The 25,640-nt window shown below is 53.2% G+C and overlaps 1 protein-coding gene across 1 annotated transcript in view; it reads right to left on the reverse strand.

The window, feature by feature from the left end:
- Positions 1-881: 881 nt before the first annotated feature.
- The window catches only part of CELF5 (CUGBP Elav-like family member 5), a 62,013-nt gene continuing 37,254 nt past the window's right edge, over positions 882-25,640 (reverse strand). The window contains exons 4-13 of the mRNA XM_067558631.1: positions 16,962-17,090; positions 16,423-16,502; positions 15,166-15,312; positions 8,780-8,924; positions 8,411-8,557; positions 7,979-8,041; positions 7,806-7,889; positions 6,375-6,518; positions 3,353-3,517; positions 882-2,299 (exon numbers count right to left, since the gene is read on the reverse strand). Of these exons, the coding sequence (XP_067414732.1) occupies positions 3,390-3,517; positions 6,375-6,518; positions 7,806-7,889; positions 7,979-8,041; positions 8,411-8,557; positions 8,780-8,924; positions 15,166-15,312; positions 16,423-16,502; positions 16,962-17,090 (1,067 nt within the window). The 3' untranslated portion in view covers positions 882-2,299; positions 3,353-3,389. The remainder of the gene's footprint in view (positions 2,300-3,352; positions 3,518-6,374; positions 6,519-7,805; positions 7,890-7,978; positions 8,042-8,410; positions 8,558-8,779; positions 8,925-15,165; positions 15,313-16,422; positions 16,503-16,961; positions 17,091-25,640) is intronic.

The following is a 25,640-nucleotide window of genomic DNA, read 5'->3' on the forward strand; positions in this document are numbered from 1 at the left end:
TTTTTAGTGCCCTAGCTCAACTAAATCTAGTGTGTGAACGTCTACCTGAACGGAGATGCACACCTCTCAGCTGCAGTGGAGATGTTCCCTAACTGCTTTGCTAAATAGGGATGGACTTAAGCATGTCTTCAAATACATTCCTAATCTGAGCCCAGTGTGACTGGCTTCAAAGCAAAGAAACCATTTGGCGACGGACACAACCAACAGACGAAAACCAGTTACTTAACAAGTAAAACTTTTATTAAATAAATTTAGGATTCTTTAGACCAGAGCGAGGAGTTTGACATTAAGACATAGCTTCAATCTCACCTGCAACAGTGGATCAGTCACATTGATAACCGTGATGGAAGAAACTGATCTTGGACACTTATTTCAAACCATCTCAACCTAAATTTCCAAAGTCCTTTTTTTTTTTTTTTTTTCTTTTTGTTGTTTGGTGGTAATTTTTTTTGTTCAAAATTTGCTTAAAGTTCAAACGTCATGAAATTACTTGTAGCAGAAATAAAGAACATTGTACAAATCACGTACATAATAGATGTTAAGTATAAAAATGGTATTTACAATCAGTAAACATGGACGATAGAAACACACAAGCGTTCAATACGTCATCTTCTCTCATGCACTCTCAGAATCAGACAGAGAGGGCTGGTCGAGGGCCACAAATGTACCTTCTTCAAGAGCTAGGGGAACATCTGCACATGGGAAACTGGAGAATGACTGCACATTATAAAAGTCCCAAGAGACGCTTAGTCCCCAGTGCTCTCTTCTAATCAGTCTTTCCCCACCAACCCTCTGCTGATGGTATTTAAACACACACGGACACGTTCAGACACACACACACACACACAGGAATGTTCTTCATACATTATCGAACTCTGGAATCGTTGTTCAGAAGTTGTTTTATTTTCTTTTGCTTAACTTTATTTTGGCAGAACCTTAAAGGGACTGTTTCAAGTTGTTCAATGGATGCTTCTTGTCTGTACGATCCCTACTTTGGAGGAGCTTAACCAAGCTCGGAACTGGGTTCTGTGCTTAAGTTATCTATATCTATATCTATAGCTATATATGCTGCATACTGTATAATCTGTCCGCGGGGGGAGGAATGCTGGAAAAAAAACGAAACAACCTCTTTCGCAATGTTACCCTCCTTGCATCTGCTCTGAAAAGCTTTGCGAAGGGAATAAGAGGTCAGTTCCCTGCCTGTTAAATTCAACTGGAGCCAACATCGCTGGGAATGGAATGTTTGGTTTGGCAATGCTAACGCTTGCTAACGAGCTCTACGGTCTAGCCATCGCTTGGAGGCAGTGTGTAGGCCATTTCAGGCTTCCATCTCTCTGCTGTAGGATTACAGCTTGCGCCTTTGATAGGTTGGGAAGATTCCCTGTTGCCATGGAGAACGATGAACGTCAAGGGTACTGTGCGGAGCACCGGGAAGGTCTGCTGTTGCTGGGGATGAAGGGCAAGGTACCGTATTTCCCATTCCAGGAGTGCTCAGGATGGGCGTCAGAGCCAAATTCCAGTAGCCTGGTCTGCAGAAGTCCTCTAAGGAGTAAGACTGAGAGCTCGCAATATCCTTAACTAAGCTGGTGCTAAGGTTGACGGGTGAGTGAAGCTTGAGTTGCCCAGTTGGCCTAGCCCCATTGCTGGAGGTATATAGTTCGCTCTCTCCTCACTGCTTGCTAACACCGAGTGGAGAGAGGCTCTCCCCATCAACGCGTCCGCCGACAATGTTCAGGCCCTTGTACGGTTCCTGTAGAGGAGGCGCTGTCCCAGCAGTAACCCTTTTGCTCCCAACCCCACTGGAGGTGAGGAGAAGGAAGTCTCTGAATGGAAAAGTTTGGTCCTGTGATTTACGTTAAAAAAAAATAGAGACTGTATATATATATATATATTATATATATATTTATATTTATATATGAAAGGGTGAAAGCCAAAATCCCGTGAGTTGCTGTGGTGACCTAGAGACGCAACAATGAGTTTTCTTGGTCCACGCACTCCATTCCTGTCCCGAGCAGAAGACAGCTTGGTCCCCATGATCATCTACTTCTCTGGTCCCCCCCCCTCCTCCCCCAAGAATGGTGGCGGCGACGGCAGCAAATGTCTGAGCCAGTTGTGACAAGAATCTTCCCGCTGGCTAGATGTCAAGCCTTCCAAAGCATCTCTTCTCTTCGGAGCGTCACGCTTTCGGGGAGCAGGGTGGGAAGGAAAGGGGCGGTGTCAAAAGAGTTCTTAAATTTACTGGCCTCTCCCGAAATCAGCTTGAAGCAGAAACTCTTCTTCCTCTGGACTGTCCCTTCACCTGCATGGAAAGGAGATGGGAGGTTAGACGGCCCTAGGTCAACACCAAGGCTTTTGCCCTTTCTCAAACATCCCCTCCATCTGAGGAAAGTGACCCCCCATGTTAGTGAGGGATCAGTTGCAGATCTCTCCACCCCTTCAGCCTCTCCTCGACTCCGTGGTCTGAAGGTATTGACTCTAAGCCCACTGGATCCCAAAGCACGAGCTCGGTTTGCTGAGGGGATGACTTCGGTAGTTCAAAAACTGTAGCAGACTCATAAGCCTTCATACGTGGTCTTGCCGCTAGAACATTGGGGGGCAAAGACCCACCCAGAGGTAATATGGCGGACGCTGGGCTGAGAACCAGTTAGGCTGCCAGTGTAGACAGGGTTAAGCCGCTTTCAGCCCAGTGGTGGCATGAAGTGGCCGGCACGTGCGCTGGGATTAATGCTAGTATTGCAGAGGACCAGCCCCGAAGGCTGCAGTAACGCCAGGGCCAGTGGAAGCATCGGCATTGGCAGCTGACGCGTTACCACACCCAGCGTGAGAGAGTGGCCAGGTGGGAGTTGGGATGGCGTCCATCAGCCACTGATCATTTCCCGGCTGTCGTGGCATCCCTCGAGTGCCTGATGCTGCATTCAGGGGAGAAGGGCTTCTCACCTGGGAACCGCTGCAAAAACAGCATTCGCTAGGTCCCAGATGCCTAGCAAATCCCTCCAAACCCTTCCACTGAAGCAGTAGCTAGCGAAACCCATCCAGCCTCGAGTAGCCAGAAAAGAGGAACAAGCTGGCACCAAAGAACGGCAAACCACATGCAGGGATTGTTCCCTCCAGTCCATTTTCAAATGACCCAAGTGTTGTGGCTTCCGACCACTTACCTGGGGCGACTGTGCCAGGGACTAAGCTCACGGCACAGGCAACACCAGGAAAATCATCGCTCAGGATTAAACCCTAGCTACACAGAACAACTGAGAGCTGGTTGACGACTTCCTGGCGATGATCTCCAAGCAGCCGGGCCGCAGAGCAGCGGTGGAGGTGGGGCTGGGTGGAGGAGCTGGGAGGGCTGGTGCTTTACCTGTGCTGTGGCACTGAGTCCTGGCTTCCCTATACTGTCAGTAGGGGTGGCTGGCGTCCTTGGGCCGTTTTAACTGAACCTTCAACCTCTTCATTCCGACCTGGAAGCCGTTCATGGCCTGGATGGCAGTCTGGGCACTGGATGGGTTGTCAAAGCTCACAAAACCTGCAGAACAAAGACCCAGGGGACAGAGAGCGTCGCAGTTTCTCGTGGAGCTAATGCCCGAGCAGCTGACCAGCTAGATCAGGACTGCTGGGGGTGCACTGGCCCAAAGTCCACTTCACATCCTGTCTTGCAGGAGCTTGCCAAGCCGGAATCTGCTCCCATGCGCACGGGAAGCTAGAGCCTCCCCAGTAAATGCGGAGAATCCAGCAGCGGTAACAGTCCCCAACCAATAAATAACACCCCCCCCCCTCCAGGGACAGCAGGGGGACAAGGGGCTATTGACACCTCCCAAAATGTGTGTTGGATTCACACAGGTGCACACGCTCACGCTTCCCTTGGCACAGTCCAGCACTCACTAATGTGCACACCATATACGCTCACTCATCACCAACAGCCAGCCGCTCCCATGCAAATTTACACACAATAGTCACCTGCCTACGGACTTGTGCTGTCATGCACTTCATAACAGCCCACACATGCAACTCCCACACTTTCCTACCCTTCCCATTTGCACACACACTCACTCTGACACATTCCCTTGGACCCACACACTTGCGTATCCCTTCTGTATGTGCAGACCAGGAGCTCCCAGTGCAACGCTTTGGCCAAAAGGGCTCATGCAATCCTTGGATGCATACATGGGAAGCAGAGAGGTTATTTTACCCCTGTATTTGGCTAGCTGGTGTGACCGCTACGGTACTACTTGTCCAGTTCTGCTGTCCACAATTCAAGGAGGATGTTGATAATTTGGAGAGGGGTCAGAGAAGCGGCACGAGAATGATTAAAGGATTAAAAAACATGCCTTATAGTGATAGCCTCAAAGAGCTCAATCCATTTAGCTGAACAAAGAGAAAGTTAGGGGGTGACTTCATCACAGTCTATAAATACTTACACAGGGAACAAATATGTGATCATGGGTTCTTCAGTCTAGCAGACAAAGGTCTAACACCATCCAATGGCTGGAAGTTGAAGCTAGACAAATTTAGACTGGAAATAAGGCGTACATTTTAACCACGAGGGAAACAAACCAGGGGAACAATTTACCAAGGACGGATCATGGTGGCGTCTCCATCACTGGCGATTTGTGAATCAATAGCGGCTGTTTTTCTAAAAGCGCTCCAGGTCAGAAGGAGCTACATGGGGGACATTCACTGGCCTGTGTTATACAGGAGGGCAGACGGGATGATCACAGCCGTCCCCTCTGGCCTTGCACTTTCTGAATCTATGGAAATGGATCCACATTCATCCAGCAGGACCTCTCCAGCGTTGGATACCCTGCTAGCCAACTGCTCCCAGCCCCACCCTCAGATGCTGTTCGAACAGGCACAAACAGCCTGAAATGGCTCAAGTCCGTCTTCTGGGACCAAACCCAGAGGCCCATATGGAGTGAATGTTCCTTGGCTTCCCAAGCCCTCACCACTGGAGACCCACAGAGCTCAGCCCCTCCTCCATTGCCCGTCTCTATGAAGCCACTGGGAGATCTGGTGAGCCAACATGGGCAGAGAGCCCCGCGATATGTGCATGATACCCAGCTCTGCATCTCTTTTATGTTAACCGCCCACAGCCCCAGCGCTCCCAGAGTGCGGCTACAATCAGAAAAGCAGTTGCTAATGTTCAACCCAGGCAAGCCTGAGCGGATGCTGGTAGGAGGAGGGAAGTGCTTTGATGAGCATACGTCCTCTACAATGGCCCCCCACACACACACACACTATTGAGGGCAGCTGCCCTCAGATTAAGTGGCTGCAAACTTTCAGACTCTCCAATTCCAGGGGTGCCCACATAGCCGCGCTGATAGAAAACTTCCCTCTTCCAGCTGCACCTGGCCAAAAGTCTGCGCTCCAGGTTACTAGATGTAGGCTCTGCTGCAGCCATCTGCACCTTTGTGTTTTCCAAGCCTGACTGTTGCAATTCAGGCTATCTAGGAATGAGGAAAAAGCCTTGGAAAAAGCTCCAGCCGGGACAAAAAAGCAGCAGCCTTCCTGGTTAGCCACATGTCTCCCCCGTGTTTCACTCTGCACTGGTTCTCCATTGAGTAGAGAAGCCAGTTCAAGGTCTCTGCCCTGATATGCATAGCCTTCCATGGGATCAGCCTCTGCTGCCTGAGCCATCACCTCCTGGATCCATGGAACTGCTAAGAAGTGAGGCTGGCAAAGACAGCAGACAAAATGTGCGCAGGAACCGGGCCCTCGACTGTGAAATTTGCTCCCAGCAGAAAGGAGAGACCCCCAGATGCCACCGTGCTCAGAGCCGCTGTCAGTGCCACTCAGCTCCCCTCCACAAACTCTGCGCACGCACCGCCGCAGACACGCAACGCACGCCTCTGCTCTCACTCACACACAAAGCAACGTAACGACCAAAACAAGCCCCTGTAAACTACCCAAGCCCTGTCTCCTACGGGCTGGGGTGCTCACATATTGCTGGGATGGGAGCCAGCACCTACACCGACAGACAGTGTAGACACACACACAGGTACTCTTTGTCTCCTTACAGCACATACCTGCACTCCCATATCGCCCGGTATATACACAGCCGCGTCTGCAGGTCCAAACACATATATCCCTGGGTGCGTACACCCACACGTACACACCCAGTCCAGCCACGTCCCCGTGTGCACACACACTTTGCTTAGCTACTCTCTCACACACCTGCCGTAGCCTCCACTCCAGCCAGAGCCAGAGGCAGGACTTTGGGTGCCCCAAATGCCCCCCGGATCCCAGCGCCCAATGCTCCAGGGGATTTCATCCCCTTTCCAGCTCATGTCCCGGATGAGTGCTGTCTCAAACAGCCTGGCCCCGCTCAGCTCACCCTGCGGCTGAGGGAAAGCCCCATCTCCCCGCTCGGTGTGGGGACAGCTTACCGAAGCACTTGCTCTGGTTGGTGGCGCGGTCCATGAACACCTTGGAGGAGATAATGTTGCCAAAGGGCAGGAACATTTGCATCAGCTCGTTGTCCCCAAACTCCTGAGGGAGGTGGTAGATGAAGAGGTTGCAGCCTTCGGGACCTGCAGGCAGGGAGAAGTGAGCACAACCCCCGAGGCAAAGGGGAAAGACATGGGCTCAGCTCAGAGAACAGCTTCGTAAGAGAACCTCCGAGGGGCCCCCTCCCAAACGCCCCCGCGGCTCGGCTCGCACAGCCTGCTCATCTCTGGATCGGGGGGGAGGAGTTCAGAGCGCTGCCCACGTAACCGCAGGCCACAGTTTGCGAACCACTTGCCCCAGCAGCACGCTGCGAATAGATCAGTGCCCGCAGGGGTGTCTGCGGAGCAGCTCTGGGTACCACAGCCCCCAGATCCCACAATCTCCTTCAGTGACGCGATAGAGCCTGGCCACCGATTGCTTGGCTCCGTGTGCACGAATTTAGCGCTGGTGGAAGCCGCGGGGTTGGCAGCCCTGGGGACTGACCGTCTAGAGGGTCCGGACCTTGGATTTTAAAGTCCCACAGCCAACCTCAAGGATCGCGCTGTAGACGCCTGGGGAGGGCTGAGCCGGCACTGCCAACTCAGCCACCTGGTGCCAGCGAGTCTACAGATTACAAACCTGCCCATTAAAGCAGGAAACCAGGCCCTCGATGGGGCCTGCCACTGCTGCACTGAGCAAGGATGGCTGGGGGAATCCTCCAACGCTGCTCCTACAACAGCCAGGAGGAGCCACTGCGGAGTGATGCGAGAGGCTCTCTCCCCATGCTGCTGCGGAGGAGTGGGGGGGGGGGGGCGCAGTGTCAGGGATCAAACCTGTGGCCCGGCAGGGCAGGGCACTAACCGTGCGGCCGGCGGGGGCCGGCCCAGGTGGATAACAACATTCTCAGCCCTTTCGGGTCACGTGATTGAAAGTGCCAGGCTGAGAAACAAATTCCCAGGCTGGGGGTTGCAGAGGCTGCTTTGGAGGGCTTGGCCCTGCCATCTTCACTGGGGTTGTCTGATGACCGACAGCGTGCTGAGGGTTAAACTCCTTTTCCCTCTCTCGCCCCACTCAAGGACCTGATCCAGCCAAAGCAGGCTTTCCACTGACTTCCACAGGGCTCGGGCCCCGTATGACGGCGATGACCCCGGTAGGGGTCTTGTGCAATGAATGTGGTTTGGTGACACCAACTCGGCCAGCTCGGAAGCCGAGCCGTGGCTCAGTGTTGGGCTTCTCCAGGGCATTAGGCATAGCCTGCTCACCCTCCGTGGGCGAGATCAGAGCACACGAGGCTCAGCTCCCCCTGCCACGCCCCAGCACAGGAATCGCACATGCGGCAGAGCATCAGCCCCCGGAGTGGAGCTTCCCGTGGTCTGAGCCCATGTCCTCACCTTCTCGCTGCTGCTGCTGCAGGATGGGAGGCGGCTGGGGGATGGTCTGGGCTATCGGGGTGATGGTCGTGGTCGGATACATGGCTGCGGTCAAGGAGACATAACAAACCGGTTACGCGATGGACGTGAACACAACGGCAGCCTACGGAAGAGTCGTAAAAGGGGACAGGTACCTGCATACTGCTGAACCCCGGTAAAGGCTGGGTGCAAGGTCTCTGCCACCGAGGGGCTCTGAGCTGAAGCGAGGGAGAGAAAGAGAAAGGAATGAAAAGGGAATCCTGAGCGCTTCCTGACGCGCAGGCCCAGGGGACCCACAGCGGCGGACAGGAGCTATGAGAAACTCCTTGTTTGGGAAGCCAGGGGCGGTTACTAGCTCTGGCTCCCCGAGATCTCTGGTCTGTGATGCGTGGCTAAGCTCAGACGCGGAAGGGGTGAGAGCGAGACCTGGAACGAGCAGGGAGGGGGAGCGGCAGGAGAGAGAACACACATAGCCAGCTTAACAGGAGCCTCAGTATTTGCTGGGGAGATGGGGGGGGGGTCGATTGGATCAGCTGACCCCATGAGCCAGGACGATGGCGATCAAAGGTCCTCCCCTTCCTCCGTACCTGGGTAGGGCACCAGGCCATTGGCATAAACCGTCTCCAAGGTGGGATGGCCGCTTGGGAAAGGCACCACCCCGGTGAATCCGTTTGTTATTGGCGCTACCAGCCCCGGAACCGCAGCTGTGCCCAGGACAGGAGGCGAGTGTAACCCTGAGTGGAAAGGCAGACAAACCCCACGTTAGCTGGGCCTCCACGGCCCACCAATGTCCACGCACAACGCTTCATTATCACCTTCTGACTGGCACGGCTGCAAAGAAACTCCCAGTCAAGGCATCATTAGGACTGGCAGGGACTGTTAGCTAAACACTACATGAGGAAATCCTAAGAGCAGTAATTCTGCTCTCTTCAGAGCTGAGCGTGGTTGGCACGTACCTGAGGTCGGTGCTATCGGGGTGGCTGGTAGCCCGTTTAGACTGACCGCGCCTATCTGCTGGATATGGCACGGGGAAAAGGCGACGCCCGGGCCCAGGTAGCTGCCGTGAGAAGTGGAGAGAACCGTCGTCTGCTGCTGCATCAGCTGTGAAATGGAGCAGAGAGACGTCCCTTCAGTCCTGGTGCCAGGGTACGTCTAACCAGTTACTCAGCCCCGGGCTCCTCGGCCAGATCGCTGACACTCGCTAACCCCGACGCCCGGCTCACACAGCCAGCCGGCATAACCGCCCTGCTCAAACACCCCCAGCCCAGCCACTAACAGCCACAGGATCTGCCGGGCAGGTTTCATGTCGGACCAGCACTAGGGGGCACCAGGTTCCACCAAATCCCCCGCACATTCCCCTAGAGCTCACACCACTGCTTGGGCAGTCTGGGAGCTGCTAAGGGAGGGAGCAGCCTGGTTGTTCCTTGTCATGGGCTGTGGGGGCCGCCCGACACTGCTCCCTGGATACTCACCTGACCGCCTGCTCCTGCAGGGACAGCTCCCGGCCAGCAACAAAGCACCACAAACACAACCTCAAAGCCAAACTCCTCTGAGCTTCAGGGAGTCACCACCACATTGGCTCCAGTGGATTAGATCCTGGGTCTGATTCAACAGAGGAAGGAGCCGATTCCCTGCAGCTGGTCGGGATGAGGCTGGACAAGTTCCTAGGAAGAGCGGCTCCCGAGAGGTTTTGTCGATGTCTGACCCAAACCCTGGCCTCGACTGAGCTCCCAAACGCCAGTCTAGACCAGATCCAGCTCTGAACACCACCCCTTCTCCGGCCTATCTCTCCAGTACTGGAACAAATCTGCCACCTCCTGGCTGTTTCCATGACCACTCATGGCAGCTGCAAGACTAGAACTTGAGGATCTTCCTGTTCTGAAAACACAGGTCCCTAGAGTTTGAGCTAAAGGAGAATCACTTTTAGCAGTACAGGGTCAATGACACACAGTTGAAAAGCTCTGATTCTGTTGCTCAGAGGGCAGTGGTACCACGTACATACTTGCCAGCTCATTACAAGAGTAGCCCACAGGCACTTTGGCTATAAAACTGCTCCATCCCATGCTCCGCCTCCAAATCCTGCCTTCATCTACTCATGAAAGGGGGACCTTGTAAATGAACCAGACAAGTGAGAGATGCTAATGGCCTCGTAAGGCATTTCCTCCCAGCCCTCTGCCATCACAGGGGCCAGTGCAAGGCTGCTGTCTGGGAAGCATTCCTTAGTGCGCAGTCCAGTATGGTTTTCAATAGCCCAAAAGATGGGGATTCCACTACCCCCCTTTGGGGGAAGCTGGTTCAAAGGCAGCTCCATGCAATCACTCCCCTTGCGCCCTGCCCATTGCAAGGAGCCGGCTATTATACATTTGTATTTTGCTCAGATACATGCAAGCCATTTTAGATTCAGCACACTCACAGCACATAGCAGTCCCTGGGGCTGAGATCACATCACAGACCTTGCCATACAAAATTAGAGCAATTTTGCCTCCGGAAGCAGCCTCTGCCTGGTGCTTCAGAGGAAGGCAAACACCCTTGGCCCCATAATGCACCTGGCTAACTAGGCAATGATGCACACTGAGGTGGAGGAAGGGGGAGGGGAAGGGAAAATTCCTTCCTGACCTCTGCAGCCATCAGCTGCTGCTCTGGAGCAGGAGATTTGATTACGAGGATTTTAGCGCACAGAGCTACAAAGGTCATTAATGGCCACAAAATTATCCAGCCCTTTATAACCCTGCGATAGCATTTGACACTGTCATTTGTCACAGGCAAGAAAGACAGTGAGTAAATGGTGTGAAATTCGCAGGGAGGAGGAAGACCTTTGTGTGATGATCCAAGGTGCCCAGGCTGGGAGTGAATGAGCCAGAGAGAACCCTAAGGTCTGTCTGTGTCCAGAAGCCTCTGTAGAGAATCCCCTTCTATTCACTCCAGTCCTGTCTCTTTTCAGCCCTAATGGATACTGCACCAACTTAACGTACCCCTTAAGAAGACTGTGTATATACAGAGCCTTTGCAATGTGACCCAGAGATCAGTTCTAGCTAGAGCCAAGGAGCTGGGAGCTCCTCGACATACACATCTAGCTTAAGCACCTCGTCCGATCACAGCTGTTGAGTAAAAATAGGAGTTGGCTAAGTTGAGCACTTGTGGCATTAATGTCTCTTTAAAGTGGCATAAGCAAGGCATGCTGGGGCAGTATTTAGCTCAGCAGGGCAGCTTTGTTGAGATCTCCAGGGGGCGGGAGGGGAATCGATAAAGCGTTTTGGCTTCTGGGCAGAAAATTCCCTTCCCTGAAGGCGCCTGCGCACTGCAGGGGGAGTCAGACCAGCCGGGTCGCTGATCCACGCAGGGCGCAATGCAAGAGGGTGCAAATTTGACGAAGCGGGGAGAATGCGCCGTCAGCACAACCTCCACGGCCACATCCTCCCACCCCCCGCTGGCCAAAGGAAGTGCCCCAGACGAGGCTAGTGAACTCCTGCACCACAGCCACCACCCAGGGCCTCTGGGCCCTGCACGTACATGCGAATGGCAAGGCCGCAGAGCAACTATTGTGGGAGGCCACATGAACGCTCCCTGGAAGAAGCCGCTTGTCTGCCTATGAACCCGGGTTGTCACTATTCCCGCACATGTCGTTTTTTCCAGTGGCCCCAGTTGCTAAGCAAAGCAGGGATAAGCCTGGTGGTTACCGGACTGTGCGTCGTCCTAGGGAAAACCAGGGTTGGGAGCGTTGTGGCTATCCCAGTGGGTAGAACAAGAGATGGCATCAAACCAATACCCCAGCTGGGTGCTAGGTGGCGCTGTGCTCCTGAAGGTGCTGTCTTTAGGAGGCAGCGTTAAGCCAAAGTCTTAACCACTCATGGTCCTGACGCAGGATCGCAGCTGGTTTCCTTGTGCGCCCTGCGTATGGGCTCATCCTCACCCTTGTTACGACCCGTCCAGAGACCCAGCAAGCAACAGGCTGGCGAAAGACTACCGGCCTATTACGAAGCAAACCGATGAAAAGAGAGAGGTTCCCTTGGCGTCGGACAGCGCCACCGTCACCGGCTGCACCGATGCCTTCGGATCATGGCATCCCACGCGTCCAGCGAGCAGCCACACGGGTCAGCGCTTCCACATCGCTGCTGCACCCGCTGTACACACATTTAGCCATTTCCGAGATCAGCTGAGCTCTAACCCGGCACAAGCCCTGTCACTTCCGGCTGCTCACGGGATTAACGGCTGGCGTGCTGATACAAGGGCGCTGCTAGAAAATCCCTTCCCTCTACCACCCCTTCCACACACGGTGGAGGGCACTTTGAAGGGTTAACTCTGCAGAGACATGGGACACCCGGGATGTAGTGAGTGCGAGAACGGGACAGGGTCCCACCTCCAGAGAGAGATGAAGCCAAAGATCAGGACAAGCCTGAGGGCCAAGGGAAACAAGAGTCAAAGGCTAAATGCACAGGGCCTGTCCACAGTCAATGAGAAGAGAAGCCAAAGGGAAGGGAAGCAGGCCAAGCCAAGAGTCAAGGAGGAAAAGGCCAGGAATAAAATCAAGGAGAAAGAGCGGGGGTCAAGGCCAGTGTAGAGTGAAAGAGAAGATGAAGGCCAAGCCGAAAGTCACAGAGAAGGAAAAAGGAGATGCAGAGAAGCAAGTGGCACAGTCAGGGTCTGGTGTGCAGAGCGCCTGCAGCTCCCAGTGCCTGCAAGGAGAGTCATGGATGCCCAGCCCCGCTGGAAATCTAGCTGGAGGTGAGCAGCCACGTGAATAGGAAGCAGAAGCCTCCTCTCATGCTTTCTACCATGCCCTCCACTCTTCTCTATGGGCAGGCCTGGTCATGCATTTCCGCATTAATAAGAGTTTCTGGAGATCAAAGCAGGGAAATGTGCTGGCAGGCACTTGAAGAGTTAACCCTGTACATTTCACTACGCTCGGGCATAGCGCTGACTATCTGCGTCACCGTTAGGTCAGTGCTTACCTCTAGGGCCGTGACGTCTCTATGCTCCCCACCCCTGCCTACCCCACAACATAACACACAAACTAGAAACTAGTGTGAACAAAACCCCCCACTGTGCTACAGCTGGCTACCTTGGGCTAAGATCTCGCTACAGCTGAACTGGGCCAAGGGTGGTCAGTATGTGGATGGGGGAGCTTGGAGGAAGCCCCAGGGGCTGGAGAAGGTGATGCTGGGAGTTCAGTAGAAGTCACTGTCCCGTACAGGTCCTTACTGAACCAGTGCAGAGGGCTGGGTGGGAGGAGGAGGTGTCATCATTTGAAGGACAGGTAACACCAAGGTCCTGACCGTCGCCGGTCATTACAGATCTGGGAATCATTTTCCACGAGAACAGTCCACTTGCCAATCCTGGCCAAGGCCCTCCTCGCTCGCGTTCCGGCTCCTGGAACTCCCTGCTGCCGTTCCAGCGCCTTCTCACTGCCCACCCCGCCTCCTTGTGTGCCCCATTCAACGGCTGCCGTATTCCCTGGCAGAGGTGGCTGCGTTCGGTGGAGAGTGCAGAGCGAGTCCCACGCGGGTATAGTTTGGGATCCTTTGGGACGGGAGGCACTCTGCAGAGAGGTACACGACTGACATAGTTTCGGGGCTAGGTCCAGGCAGCTTTTCCTCCCGCCAAACTCAGACAGAGTTCTTCCCTCGTGTGTGTATGTCATGGGATGAAGGGGACAGAATGTAGGTTGTGCCTAACTCCAAGGGGCACCCGAGGGTACAAACTCTCTCCCTCCGATCCCACGTGAGCAGTCGGAAGGATGGCCCGATGGGCAGGGGCCTACCCTGGGATGCAGGCGAGCTGGGTTCAATTTTCTGCTCCTGTGTTGCTTCGAGCAAATCACCAAGGGTACGTCTACACTGCAATAAAAGACCCAAACCATGGCTGATCTGGGTGAAAAATTGCAGCATGGACATTCAGGCTTGGGCAGGAGCCTGGGCTCTGAGACCCCACGAGGCGGATGGATCTCAGAGCCCAGACTCCAGCCTGAGCCCAAACGTCAGCACTGCACTTTTTAGTCCGGCAGCCTGAGTCAATTGTCCCGGGCTCTGAGACTTGGTGCCATTGGTTTTTATTGCAGTGTAGACACACGTTGTGTCTCTCTGGGCCTTTCTACCTGATATGAAGTGGCAGGCTGACCTGAAGAACCAACCAGAGATGGATGCTCTGCGGGAAGATAGGCCTTGCACCACCAGATGGGACCACTGGTCCATCAATCTTGGAATCCTGCTTCTGGCAATGGCCCAGATGCCACTGAAAATAACACAACTGCCATCACAGAGCGCTTTGACAACGGCGTTCCGCTCTGCTAGGCCTGGTCTGCAGCCAGAGGATCTGAGACCCCTTAACAGGTCTATCCCGGGCACAACCAGTCACATCAGCCAAGAGAGAAATATAGCAGAGCCAGGTACGTTCTCCTAGGTCCAAAGACTCTCTTAGTCACTGCAGGCCATGTGATCATGCCAGCTAAGAGAGAAGCACTCCACAACCAGGGGTGTGGACTAGATGCTAGGATTCTCCTGGGCTTCAGCAAACGCTAAGCCCATGAGGACCTGGATGGCTAGGACCCACTGTGGCACAATCATTCCCAAGAACTAAGGCAGAAATACACCCAACCCCGGGACACTGCACTGGATGCTAGAGAAATATATCATAACTTGCAGACTGCATATCCAGGGGACAAGCCCCAGGCATCGTGACTCCAAACAGCCCACCAAGCGAGGGAATGTCTACACAGCTTGAACTGACATCCTTAGGACAGCTTGGATTTAGCTAGGCCGGGCCCTGGAGCAGCAGCAGCACGGCCGTCCACCCGGGGTAGCCACGCCAGTAATTACTCAGGGTTCTGGGCAGGCTTGTAAAGCCTGTTGCATTGACTCAGCTTGACTGCTCTGGTACCTGAACTAGCTAGATCCAAGCGCGCTTGGCTTTGTCAGCGCCAGCTGCCATCCCAGCCCATGCCTGCGGTAGAGAGATACTCCAAGCGAGAAATACACCCACGCAACCTGACCTGGATCTCAGGACTCCCGGACACTGCAACCAGTCCACAAACGACAGCAGGCACTGCCCTGTGTACAACGTACTAAAGACACACGTCCTCACTCAAAAAGGACACCAGATCTCTCCTGGGGACCAACCAGTCATGCCCACTAGGAGAGAAACGCACCGGGGCTGGATTGTGAGTCTTGCCCAGGCACCGCAAGCACCACACGCTGAGAAGGGGACCCAGCAGACCTCAGCAGAGCCTGGGAAGGGTTCCCAGGCACGGCCGCAGAAGCAGTCACGCCTGCTCCGGGAGCCAGCTGGTCTCGGCCAGCCCTGGTCTCGGTGGTGTCGCGCCCTGGCGAGAGGGCCCCACGATACTCACAGCCTGCGCGTACGCGCTGTATGGGCTGAACGGCAAGGTGAGAGACGGAGTGAAAATCCCCAGCTGCCCCACCATTTGCTGCATCCGACGTAGAGTCCTCTCCTTATCTGTGTCGGCAAACTTCACGACTAGACTGGAGGAGGCCCCCTATGCACAGAGAGAGGAGACAGAGAGAGAGAGACAGACAGACAGACAGAGGGAGAGAGAAGAGCACAGCAGTGAGGGCATCGGGGGGGCGTTGGCGGGAGAGGCAGCGCAGAGAGGAAGAGAGGAGGAGCGTCAGCAGAGCAGCAAACGTCAGCGAGAAAGGCTCCGGCTGAGGTCGGAACCCCAGAGAGCTGGGGGGGCCCTGCCCAGACACAGCTACAGACACGCACCCAAGGAAACACGATGGCTGCAGCTGGGATGTTCAGGGCATCCAGCTGCAGGTGCAGCGCTGACCATCCCACGCAGGACACACAGCCACAGGTGCTGGCAGGGAGGTTAGCAGGAGGGCACCGGTACAGCACACACAGCACTGTCTGCAGGCAGACAAGCTACACATACACACTGCCTCCTAGACTAGCAACTGCCACAGCAATGCCCAGTCCCCCCGCAGCCCGGCGACACGGACGGAGAACACACAACTACACTGCGTCTATTGTTCCACCCACACAGGACAGATGTTGTGTCCCACCCTCGAGCGTGTACAAAGCATTCACACCCACGTGCGCCACACCTCAGAACACTCACAAGCCCACCCACTCTGCACACAAACGCATGCTCCTGTCGAAACACACCCCAGCCCCGGGTGACGGAAAGACAGGCAGCAGGGCGCACTCACTGCCGTATATACAGGCAGAGCAGATACAGACGGACACTAGCCCGGGCACCCCTAATCACACCACCCCCGAATCGATCGCAGATACCCAGTCGTGAACACCAGCATCCAGGCAACAAGGAGGCGCGTCGGGTCACACGCAGCCATGTGCTTACCGCAACCCAAACACACACACACGCCCTGCCCTGTCCACTCACAGCCAGGCCCACCGTGGCAAACACACCACCACGCCCAGCACCCCTGCCGAAGATAGCTGGGAGACACTGGGCACACGCAACCCAATGCGCAGGCCGAGCGGGAACCCAGACGCGCACGCAGCCACGCAGGACACAACACACGCACGTGCCGGTTGCTCTAGGCGTGGGGATGGGAAGGGCTCACTTGACCAGAGATGGGGAACGGGGAGGGTGTGATGGGCACCTGGGACTCATACTCACAGGCATCGTCTGGCTGCCGTGGAGTGCATGGATTGCTGCCTGAGCCTCTGTGTGAGACGAGAACTTTACAAAGGCACAGCCTGGAGAGGGGACAGAGAGCAAGGGAGACTGCGGGTGAGAGCAAAGCCGAGAGGGAGGCCGGGAGCCGGGCGCTACCTGCCCGCTGGGGAGCAGGCCCAGAGTCCGAGATCCGGATCCTGCGGCTCAGGACCCGTCCCTACAAAGCAGCCCAGGGCCAGGAGGCCAGAGGGAGGATGGTTTGGCAGGGGCTCCAGCTAATTCAGACAGACAGCTGGGCTTGTCAACGTCTGCTGACCCAGGGACTCGCCCCAAGCCGCGGTCCCCCTCTCCGAAGCAGACTTCTCCTCTTGCCCGCCACCCTCCATCTCCAGCTGGGAAACAGCCCTGTCATACAGACCCGCCCAGTGCAGACACGCAGCCGCCTAGCAGGGGTTGAATTGGGCGCAGCCCAGGGCGCAGATACAACAAGGCAGAGTCCTACCTGTGGAGCAGGCACGACAGACAGAGGAGGCTCGCACCTTTACTGTTGCCATCGGGTCCCCGGAGCACCGTACATTCATCAATGACCCCAAAAGGTTCAAAGAGCCGGAGCACGTCATCCTCAGACTGCTGCTTATTTAACATCCCCACAAACAGCTTCCTGTCCCCTAAGGGCAAACACAAAAACATCAACCTGCTGTGAGTCTCGCAGCTCAGAGGACAAGGAGGCGGGACAGCCGGTCTTGGGTATGAAACACACGGGCAGGCGAGTTACTTCCCTTCGGCCAAAATTCATCCCAGGCATCAATCCAGTGAGGTTCCTAGAGTTAGTGACTCCAAGAAGGGATGCAGCCCCCAAGGGTTAATAACTCTCTGCCCTTCCTTAGCTCCTTCTCTCGGAGGGTCTCAAAGCACATTGCAGACGTTACAGAGTGAAACCTCCCAGGCCCTCCCACTGCAAGATGGGCGTTATCATCGCCACCAGACAGACGAGGAAACTGAGGCACAGAGAGATGATTTGCCCAGCATTGCACAGAGGGTGGGGATGGAACTCAGGAGCCCTGACTTCTAGTTTTCTGGTTCTAACTACCAGCGAGGGAATAAAAGCCAGGGCCTGTAGCTCCCAGCCCCCACATGCTCTAACCACTAGACATCCCCCCCCTGCATCCTGAGCCAGGAAAAGAAAGTGTCCTGGCTCCCAGTCTCCCACACGCTAGAAATTTTGCCAAAGGTTGGCACACACGCCAGGGAGACCGGTGGGTGCGGGGCAAAAGGGCCTATAAAGATCCACCCCCTCCCATTGTCCACAGGGCATGTCTTGTAGGCTCAGCACACTCTGGCGCTGGGGAGAGGGGCTGAAAGGCGCAGGGCTACGTTCAGGTTAGGCAGCGAGTCTCTTTGAATTATTGCATTTTAAGGACGAAGTTCAAGGTTACTCTGGGGGAGTTTATGTGGGAGTTTTGTGCCGCCCACCCCATCCTTCTCCCTCATCCCACACAAAAGTGGCCCCCTGATCTGGACCGAACCCCAGGGGCTGATACAAACATTTTCCAGCCGGGTGTCACTAGGCCCGATGGAAACAGGGCATCTGGCTGTGCTGGAAGCGAGGCGCTCTGGTCTCCGGGTCACATCAGTCAGTTCCTCCCATTGCGTTAGAAGCCTGACCCCAGCGATGATCCTGCCCCCCCGTCCTGCAGAGGGGTCGTGTCACTGAAACGGCTAAATACGCCCCCTGGAACGTGCAGAGGGGAAATGGCTCGCAGGGAACGGCTGTGTCAGGCTGAGGTTTAGGAGGAGCAGGGAGGGAGAATTCCTTATTGTTAGTGACAGGATCAGAGGGGCCCGGCTTCAAACAAAATGGATTGAATGTGACGTGTGTCAGGGAAAATAGCGAATAGGCTGCTATCTGCTTGAGAGTGCAATGACCTGAAAAACAACAGGTCTGCAAGCTACAACAGCACAGCGGGCTGGGGAGATCTGTCATGCTGCGGGCAGCACCCGTCGGCTTAGACAGTGGCTCCCCACCTAGGTAACCCAGCGCTCCGTCCCCCCTACACATGCGCACGCATGGCAACACGTGAGGGGAGGGCCCACACGTGCCGGCACACACTTACACAAGAGCGCACTGGGAGACACACATGCGCACGCACATAAATAATGGACATGCACACACACAGGAACTGGGAGGCGCGGGCAGGGCCAGCAACATGCTCACACAGTGACGCCAGCCCCAGCGGATGCACTCAGAGACACGTTTCCGGAGAGAGAGCAAGAGAGACGTGCAGACAGACAGATACACACGCCTGCCGTACGGTCAGCGTGCAGCGGAGACAGATGTACGGCTGCATGCACACATGCACACACACTCACACATATGCATGCCCCCATGTACTTCCCCAGCCCAGCTGTACAACACAGATCTAATTAAACGGCAAGGTCTTTTTCATGTGACAAGCTGCCCTTTGATCAACTTGACTGGAAGGGTTAGAAGACTCTGATCTAGCTCACACCCGTCCATTCATTTACTCTTGATTTACAACAGGGTAAGTGACCAGACCCATTTTTTTTTAAAAGACAAAGTTTCCTGACCAATGCTGTTTGCAACTCTCCAGGTTATTAGGACTGCATAAATGTTTTAACATTTCCATTTTCTTGGCACTGTTTTACCCTCCTCTCTGCACTTGGACAATGAAAATAAATGGGACAATTTCGCTTTGGAGCTGCTTGTCAAGTTCATCTTATTGTGAGTATTTACTATTTGAATCACGGCAACGCCTAGCAACCCTAGTCCAGAATCAGAACCCCCATGGTGCTAGGTGCTGTACAGCCAACTGACAAAGAACACAGCTCCTGCCCCAGACAGCTCAGAGTGTAGGTGCTAGGCAGGAAGCAACAGGTACACAAGTCAGACAAATGGGGCGTCTGTGTGAGGAGGATGAGCTAATAAAATGAACAGAAAAATTGAAATGTTCAGGTTCACATGCACAAATGCTGCAGTGTTTGGGTTGCAAACACTGCAGGGTATATCTTCATTAAAAGCACATGCGTACTGGATTGACATGGGAAAATATCAGGGAAATATTTCTATGGATCTAAGACATTAAAAAAATCCCATCTTTTAATGAACACCTAAATTTTGGGGCAAAATTGACCTGATGGAATCCCTTTAAATACATTCCTCAGGCATCCAGTCCAGTAGGGCACTATCCAATCCCAACTTCTAACCAGAAGGCCATCCTTCCTGCCCAGAGATGGTCAGAATAGGAAGGGATGGCAACTGGGGAGGAGATTTATATTAAAAAAAAAAAAAAGTTAGGTTCATAGATTCCAACACCAGAAACAATCATTGTGATGATCTTGTCTGACCTCCTGTATAACACAGGCCAGGGAACTTCTCCCAGATAATTCCTGTTTGTCCTAGAGCCTGTCTTTCAGAAAAGCATCCAATCGTGATTTAAAAATTGCCAGTGGTGGCGAATTGGGTTGGGATTTGCTTTTGCAAGATTATTGGCAGGTTAGAGCCGGATCTAATTTTATCTAAAGTGGGATTTTATTTTATTTATTTATTTTTGGATGGGGAGGGGGGAAAGAATGGGGAAGGGGAGTGAGGATTATCAGATAAACTGTTCCATTTTGGGACTGTCCCACATTTTAATGCAAATGCCCATTTGTTGCAACTGTCACAGCGAGAATGATCCTGGGCAAAGTGATATTCCTTTGGAACCATGAGGCTGCTAACTTGGACATATTTCAAAAGAGGACACCCACAACTTGAAAGCAAGTCAATTTTAAAAATCAGTTGCAAGTCATTTCACGTCATTTCAGCCTCCGGAGCCCTCCTGGATATTTTGTTGTGGCTTCACTATCACATTTTTTTCAAAAATGTTCCTCTGTCCTGTCGCTCCAGGAAAGACCCACACAAATGCCACCTAATGTTCCCCACTCTCCCAATTTTATCAGAAGTCTTGCAATATTGGGGGTGGGGGGACGGTTTCTGAAATCTTCAGTTCTGGGAGTCCTGTGATTATGTGTGACTCTCACTTTCTTTTAAATGGAAGCTTCTAGCCCTCCTGGTTATGGTGTGAAGCTTGAAAACATGAACACCTAAAGACTCAATCAACAGAAAGCAAATAAAGAAATTAAACTTTTTTTTTTTTTTGGAGCCTAACTTAAGAATGCTGGGAATTGGCAAAACTGCAACCGGGGCCACTGACTAAGGATGATACAGGGGAAACTGTATAGAGTCATTTTCACTTGTCACTGTACAATACACGACTGGGGGGGGAGAGAGAAATAAATATTCTTTCCCTTTAATCCCTTTCTGATTAAAAATGTGGAGGATTTTTATGTTGATGCCATCTTTTGAATGAAAAATATTTTGGTGATTAAAGCAAACCTCTGACCCCCAGGGCCTCATGTCTCAGCTAATGTTCTTGATTGCATCTTCCTGGTAAAAGCTGCAGCTCTTCCCAAAAACTCCTAATCTGTCTCCTGGTGCTGTTCTATCATGGGGGAGTCAGCAGCCACCTTGAAGCTGACCATCACTGGCTGACTGCAGGCAGCCTGCACAGCCCTCAGTTCTGCAGCCGGCTAAGCCACCAGCCTCTGGCGTCCTGCTCTGGGAGAATAGCTCCCCCGCCCGGATCTGAAGCACAGAGGTTGCTGCATTACTGCTCTGTGCAGCTATTGCATGCTAAGCTGCAGGCCCTTCTCTCTTTCTCTGAGTCGGCCAGGCACCACCCCCCCCCCCCCCCCCCCCCCCCCCCTTTTCTCCACCTTCTCTCCAGCTCTTCTTTTTCACTCTCTGATTGGCAATTTCCCATGCTGTCCAGCAACCACGAAAATTATCTCTTATTCCCGACTGTTGGAGTTTGAGTTCCCATGGAAACCCGTTCTCGGGCAGGCCGTCAGTCAGGCGGGTTGGGGAAGGGAGGGCACGAGGAGGGGCCTCGCGCAGAGTGAGTTTGTGATGGAGCGATGACGAGGAACACTGGAGGGTTTTAAGGCTGAACGGTTCAGCCATTAGAGAGAGAAACAGCAGGGGAGGCTGCTCCTGTTTAAAACCCAGTGGAATTAGGTCATCTGGCCAAACAGCTGTTGGCAGGGGGGGGAAGGAGGAAGGAGGAAGGCCATGGGAGAGGGAGGCGACCCCCTTGCGCAGCCCGTTATGGATGGGATGGTTCCCACGATAAATCTCACTGGGAACGCGGGAGCGTCCTCGACGCTAATAGCGGGCTAATGGGCCCGGGTGAGCGATCGCCATCAGCTCAGAGCAGCAGAGCGTTCTGTGGCTCATGGGAAATCAAGCAGGCCCCTGGCCCTGGCCGGGGAGCGGAGGCGGGCGGTGGGGAAGGGGCAGGGGAAGCGAAAGCCGAGCTTTGCCTTGCAAAGGACCAGATGATAGCAGTCGCCAAAGCGGGACCACGGATGCCAATTCTCCCTCTTGCTCAGGGCCTTCCTCTCAGCTCCTTGCCCCCAGCAAGGGTGGCATTCGTGGGGACGGGCCTAGGCCCCCCCACCCCCAGTATCCACAGCAGCCAACGGGGGAGACAGTCTCTTAGCTACACAAGGCGGAGAACAGGGAGTTCCTTCCTCCCCTCCATCTGGGTGGTTCATTCACTGCGCTGACTGCCCCAGGCCTGGCTTTTGTCCTTTTCTTCATCATCTTCATCATCATCATAATTATTATTTTCTAAAATCCCTCAGACTCATGTAAATTGCTGATTATTTCTCCCTCACTCCGGCCTCCCTGTCTTGGTCTCATTAGCATTTCCCTTCTCCGCTGATTTGCTTTCCCTTTACCGTTTCTTTCCTCTTCATCTTGCTTCTTGCTCTATTCTTCCCACTCTGCTCATCTTATTCCTTCCCTTTTCCAGCTTTTGTTCTTGTCCTACACTTTATTCTCTTCCCCCTTTCCTATCCGTGCTCTAGCACCCCCGGGCAGATTATCAGCAGTTTAATTTCACCCCACTCGATTTCCCACCCATCCCCCTTTAGCACTGCCCCAGCCATGCCATTCTATGCAGGTTTTTATGCCATCCTCATCACCGCGGAATCTGAGCACCTTCCCGCAGCACATTAAGCAACATGACTCACATGTGGTTTGTTCTCTCTCGCTCATCCTCCCCTCAGGGGAGAATTGTGTGTGCAGGGGATGGTTTGTTTTGGTGGGGTTTTGTTTTAAAATGTACAGGGTGTTGCCTGTTTGTCAGAGAAGGCAGGTCAGAGAGGCAGGTCGGAGAGGCAGGCTGTCCACTTCCCTAATTCCTGGGGATCTCATTCCACACCCTTAGACTGCTTCCCAAAAAAGCTCTGCCTCCTGTCCAGAAGAGCTTTTCCCCAACGCCAGCCCTGCCATTCTGGAAAAGCACCAGCTCCAAGATACCGCCTGGAGAATGTGTGCCGTGAAGATTTAATAACGTCATCTTTGGAGCAAGTCCCCCTCCGAATACACTGATCTAACCCTTGAAAGTCACTCGGTGTGGGACAGATGGGTGGCCAGGAGTGAATTCACTTCCACCAGTGAACAAAAGGTGTCCTCAGCTAACCTGCAGGGCTTGGGTTTGCTGTGCAGCACACTAGGATCCTAGGGCATTGGATGTGCCATATCTAATCACACCGCTGGTCACTCAACCCTAGCATCCTGCTTTCCGTCATGGCAAGAGTAGGGGAAAGATTCTCTCCCAGTCATAATGCACCTAACCTGTTATGTAATGCGCTGTGTGCATGTATATACGTTTAACAGTGCACATATGCTCAGTATGTCACGCGGGTCAGCAGCATGTTGGAGTCAGGAATATAACGGTAACACGTAGCACTTCTTAAAGCACTTCTCATCTACAACACCTCTGTCAGATGCATAAATATTGTGATCTTGTTCTTTTAAACAGATGGGGAAACTGAGGTACAGAGTGATTTACTAAAGGGACAGTGTCAGGACAATTTGGGCTTAAAAAAATGTACAAAGCTGAACACCTACAGAAACATTTGACATGACTTTTTTTTAAATTTCCAGAGGAAAGTTTGGTTTCTTTTAAAGAATAACAGGCCCCTGGTGTGGAAGATGCTCAGACCCTATCAATATTGAGGAAGCAGCAAAGAAACTAACTGAGACAAAAGTAAAATGGAGAAGCAGCAGAGGTGCCAGACTTTTCTGCAGGAAGGGCTGAACTCCAGATATTGGTTCAGGGTCTCTGCAGACAGCATGGCATCAGGTCACGTTTGGAAGGTCACGTTTGGAAGGTTAGTTGTGCAATCATGAGGCCTAGAAACTTTTTTTTTTTCCGTGGAAACTGGAATTCTGGAGAATCTGAATACACCATGAGAGTCACCCATATCCACCAGGCGGGCCAAGTGTCTAACACCATTGAACCAGTCCATTTGTAGAAAGTGAGTGAAAGGCTAAAAGTAAATACACATTAAAAAGCATAAATAATGAAAAGCTAATTAGATTTTAATAACCCCTCCCCCCCCATTTTAATAAGCTAATGTGTCTAAAGAAACAGAGAAGGAACATAAAATATGACCTGAGATTTGTACTTTAAGTGACTGGTCCAAAACCACTGAATCCATATCAGAGCTGGGATTAGAGTGGAAATGCTATTTGGGGATAGGGATCGGTTGTTTGTTGTGTTTGTAGCACAGCAGAGTCCTAGTCCTGGTCTGTGACTGTGACCTAGGGGTTCCTAGGTGCTACCATAATGCACCTGATTGTAACGGAGAAGTTCCTTGTTCCCCGTCTTAAACTCGCACTGTTACACCACACCTCTCAATGAAGGATTCATGCACACATCTGTATCAGGCATATGACCAGAGCTCTCAGTGTCCAAGGATGGCAGGAAACCTGGGACAAAGGCCCAAACTGATAGTCACAAAGAAAATAAACAGCTGGGGGAGATTCAGAACACAGAGATCCTTGATTTCCAGGCCCCCAGTTCTGCACTGATGATGTTACTCATTTACAAGAGACAATGTGAGAAAACATCAGGCTTGCCTGGGAGTGGGAAGGTGCCGCTGAGTCGAAAATATGCAGTCCAAGGGCACGATGCCAGTGGCAGGCAGAATATAGCGACACAGCAATGAAAAAGTCAATCCCTGGAATTCCACGGAAGTCGGCTCTGGTGTGACCCCAGGAAAGTTTTTCTGGGGTTTCTTTCCAAGCGATGGTAATAAACGGAACAAGACTGCATGGCCCACGCTCAGCGTTGCCACAGATCTTTGCCTTTCCACGTGGCAGCGTTTCTCCATCATTGTGCAAGACCGCTCTATCCTGATCCGCAGACCCCGCTGCGACTTCTCCAAGAACGGGGTTACTGCGGAAAACTTTGGAAATGGCCTTCTGATGCACATGGAGCGAACCTACTGCACTCTCTCTCTGCTGCCTCTGCATCAGAGAAGCTCCCGCTTGTAATGCTCTTACTGCAGTGGACATGGTTCCGATTGCCAGTTCCTAGCTGGGATGAATCCAAGAGTGTGGGCTGGTGGGAAATGGTCTGAGGTGCAGTTTTAACTCTGCCAACCAGCTGGATTCATGCCCCAGGTTTGCACGAAGAGCAAGCTGTGAGGATGTCCAGGGGCACCCCTCCTCCGTGGTGTTGACACGCTTAGAAACCACAGAGGTGAGATGCAGCCTCAAAAGGAGAAAGAACAAGCTGGGGTCCAACCATGGCCCCTGTAGCTGTCCCAGCGTTGTGCTTGGGGATGCCCTGCTGCTGGGAGAAACCTGTTCAGGATGAGAATGAAAGCTAAAGCCCTGACCACGTGTGATCATTAAAGATCTCCTGGCATTTTTCACAAGCTCATGGCTCTTAGCCCCAACATCATGACCAAATCCTTGCTGCAGAATCTACATCTTGCTTCCCTACATTTCCTATGTCATTTCAGTTGGACAGAATATTCATCTCCCTGTCCTAAACTGCAGTGTGGCTGTTAAATAGCTGCTAAGTTCCAGAGGTGGTTGCATTTCCATGGTGAGTGAAGCGATCCCAGTACATCATCATAAGGCTTTGAGCTCCTTCAGGATGAAAGTTGCTATGGAAATGCAAGATATTATCCCTTCCCTGAGAGAGGAGCAGTCCAGGTCCCTGTTTCAATTCTGGCTCCCCAGCCTTCATCTTCCTCTCCTCATCATGGTTTCCTGATGCAAGGTATTTCTGGAGGCTGATGTTTCAATCATTTCACTGAGGGTTGGAGTTTCTCTGGTCCGTGTGGCAGCCCCT

Source organism: Emydura macquarii, unplaced genomic scaffold (genome assembly GCF_026122565.2).
Source record: "Emydura macquarii macquarii isolate MOO-44397 ecotype Brisbane River unplaced genomic scaffold, CSIRO-AGI_Emac_v2 contig_306, whole genome shotgun sequence".
NCBI lineage: Eukaryota > Metazoa > Chordata > Testudines > Chelidae > Emydura > Emydura macquarii.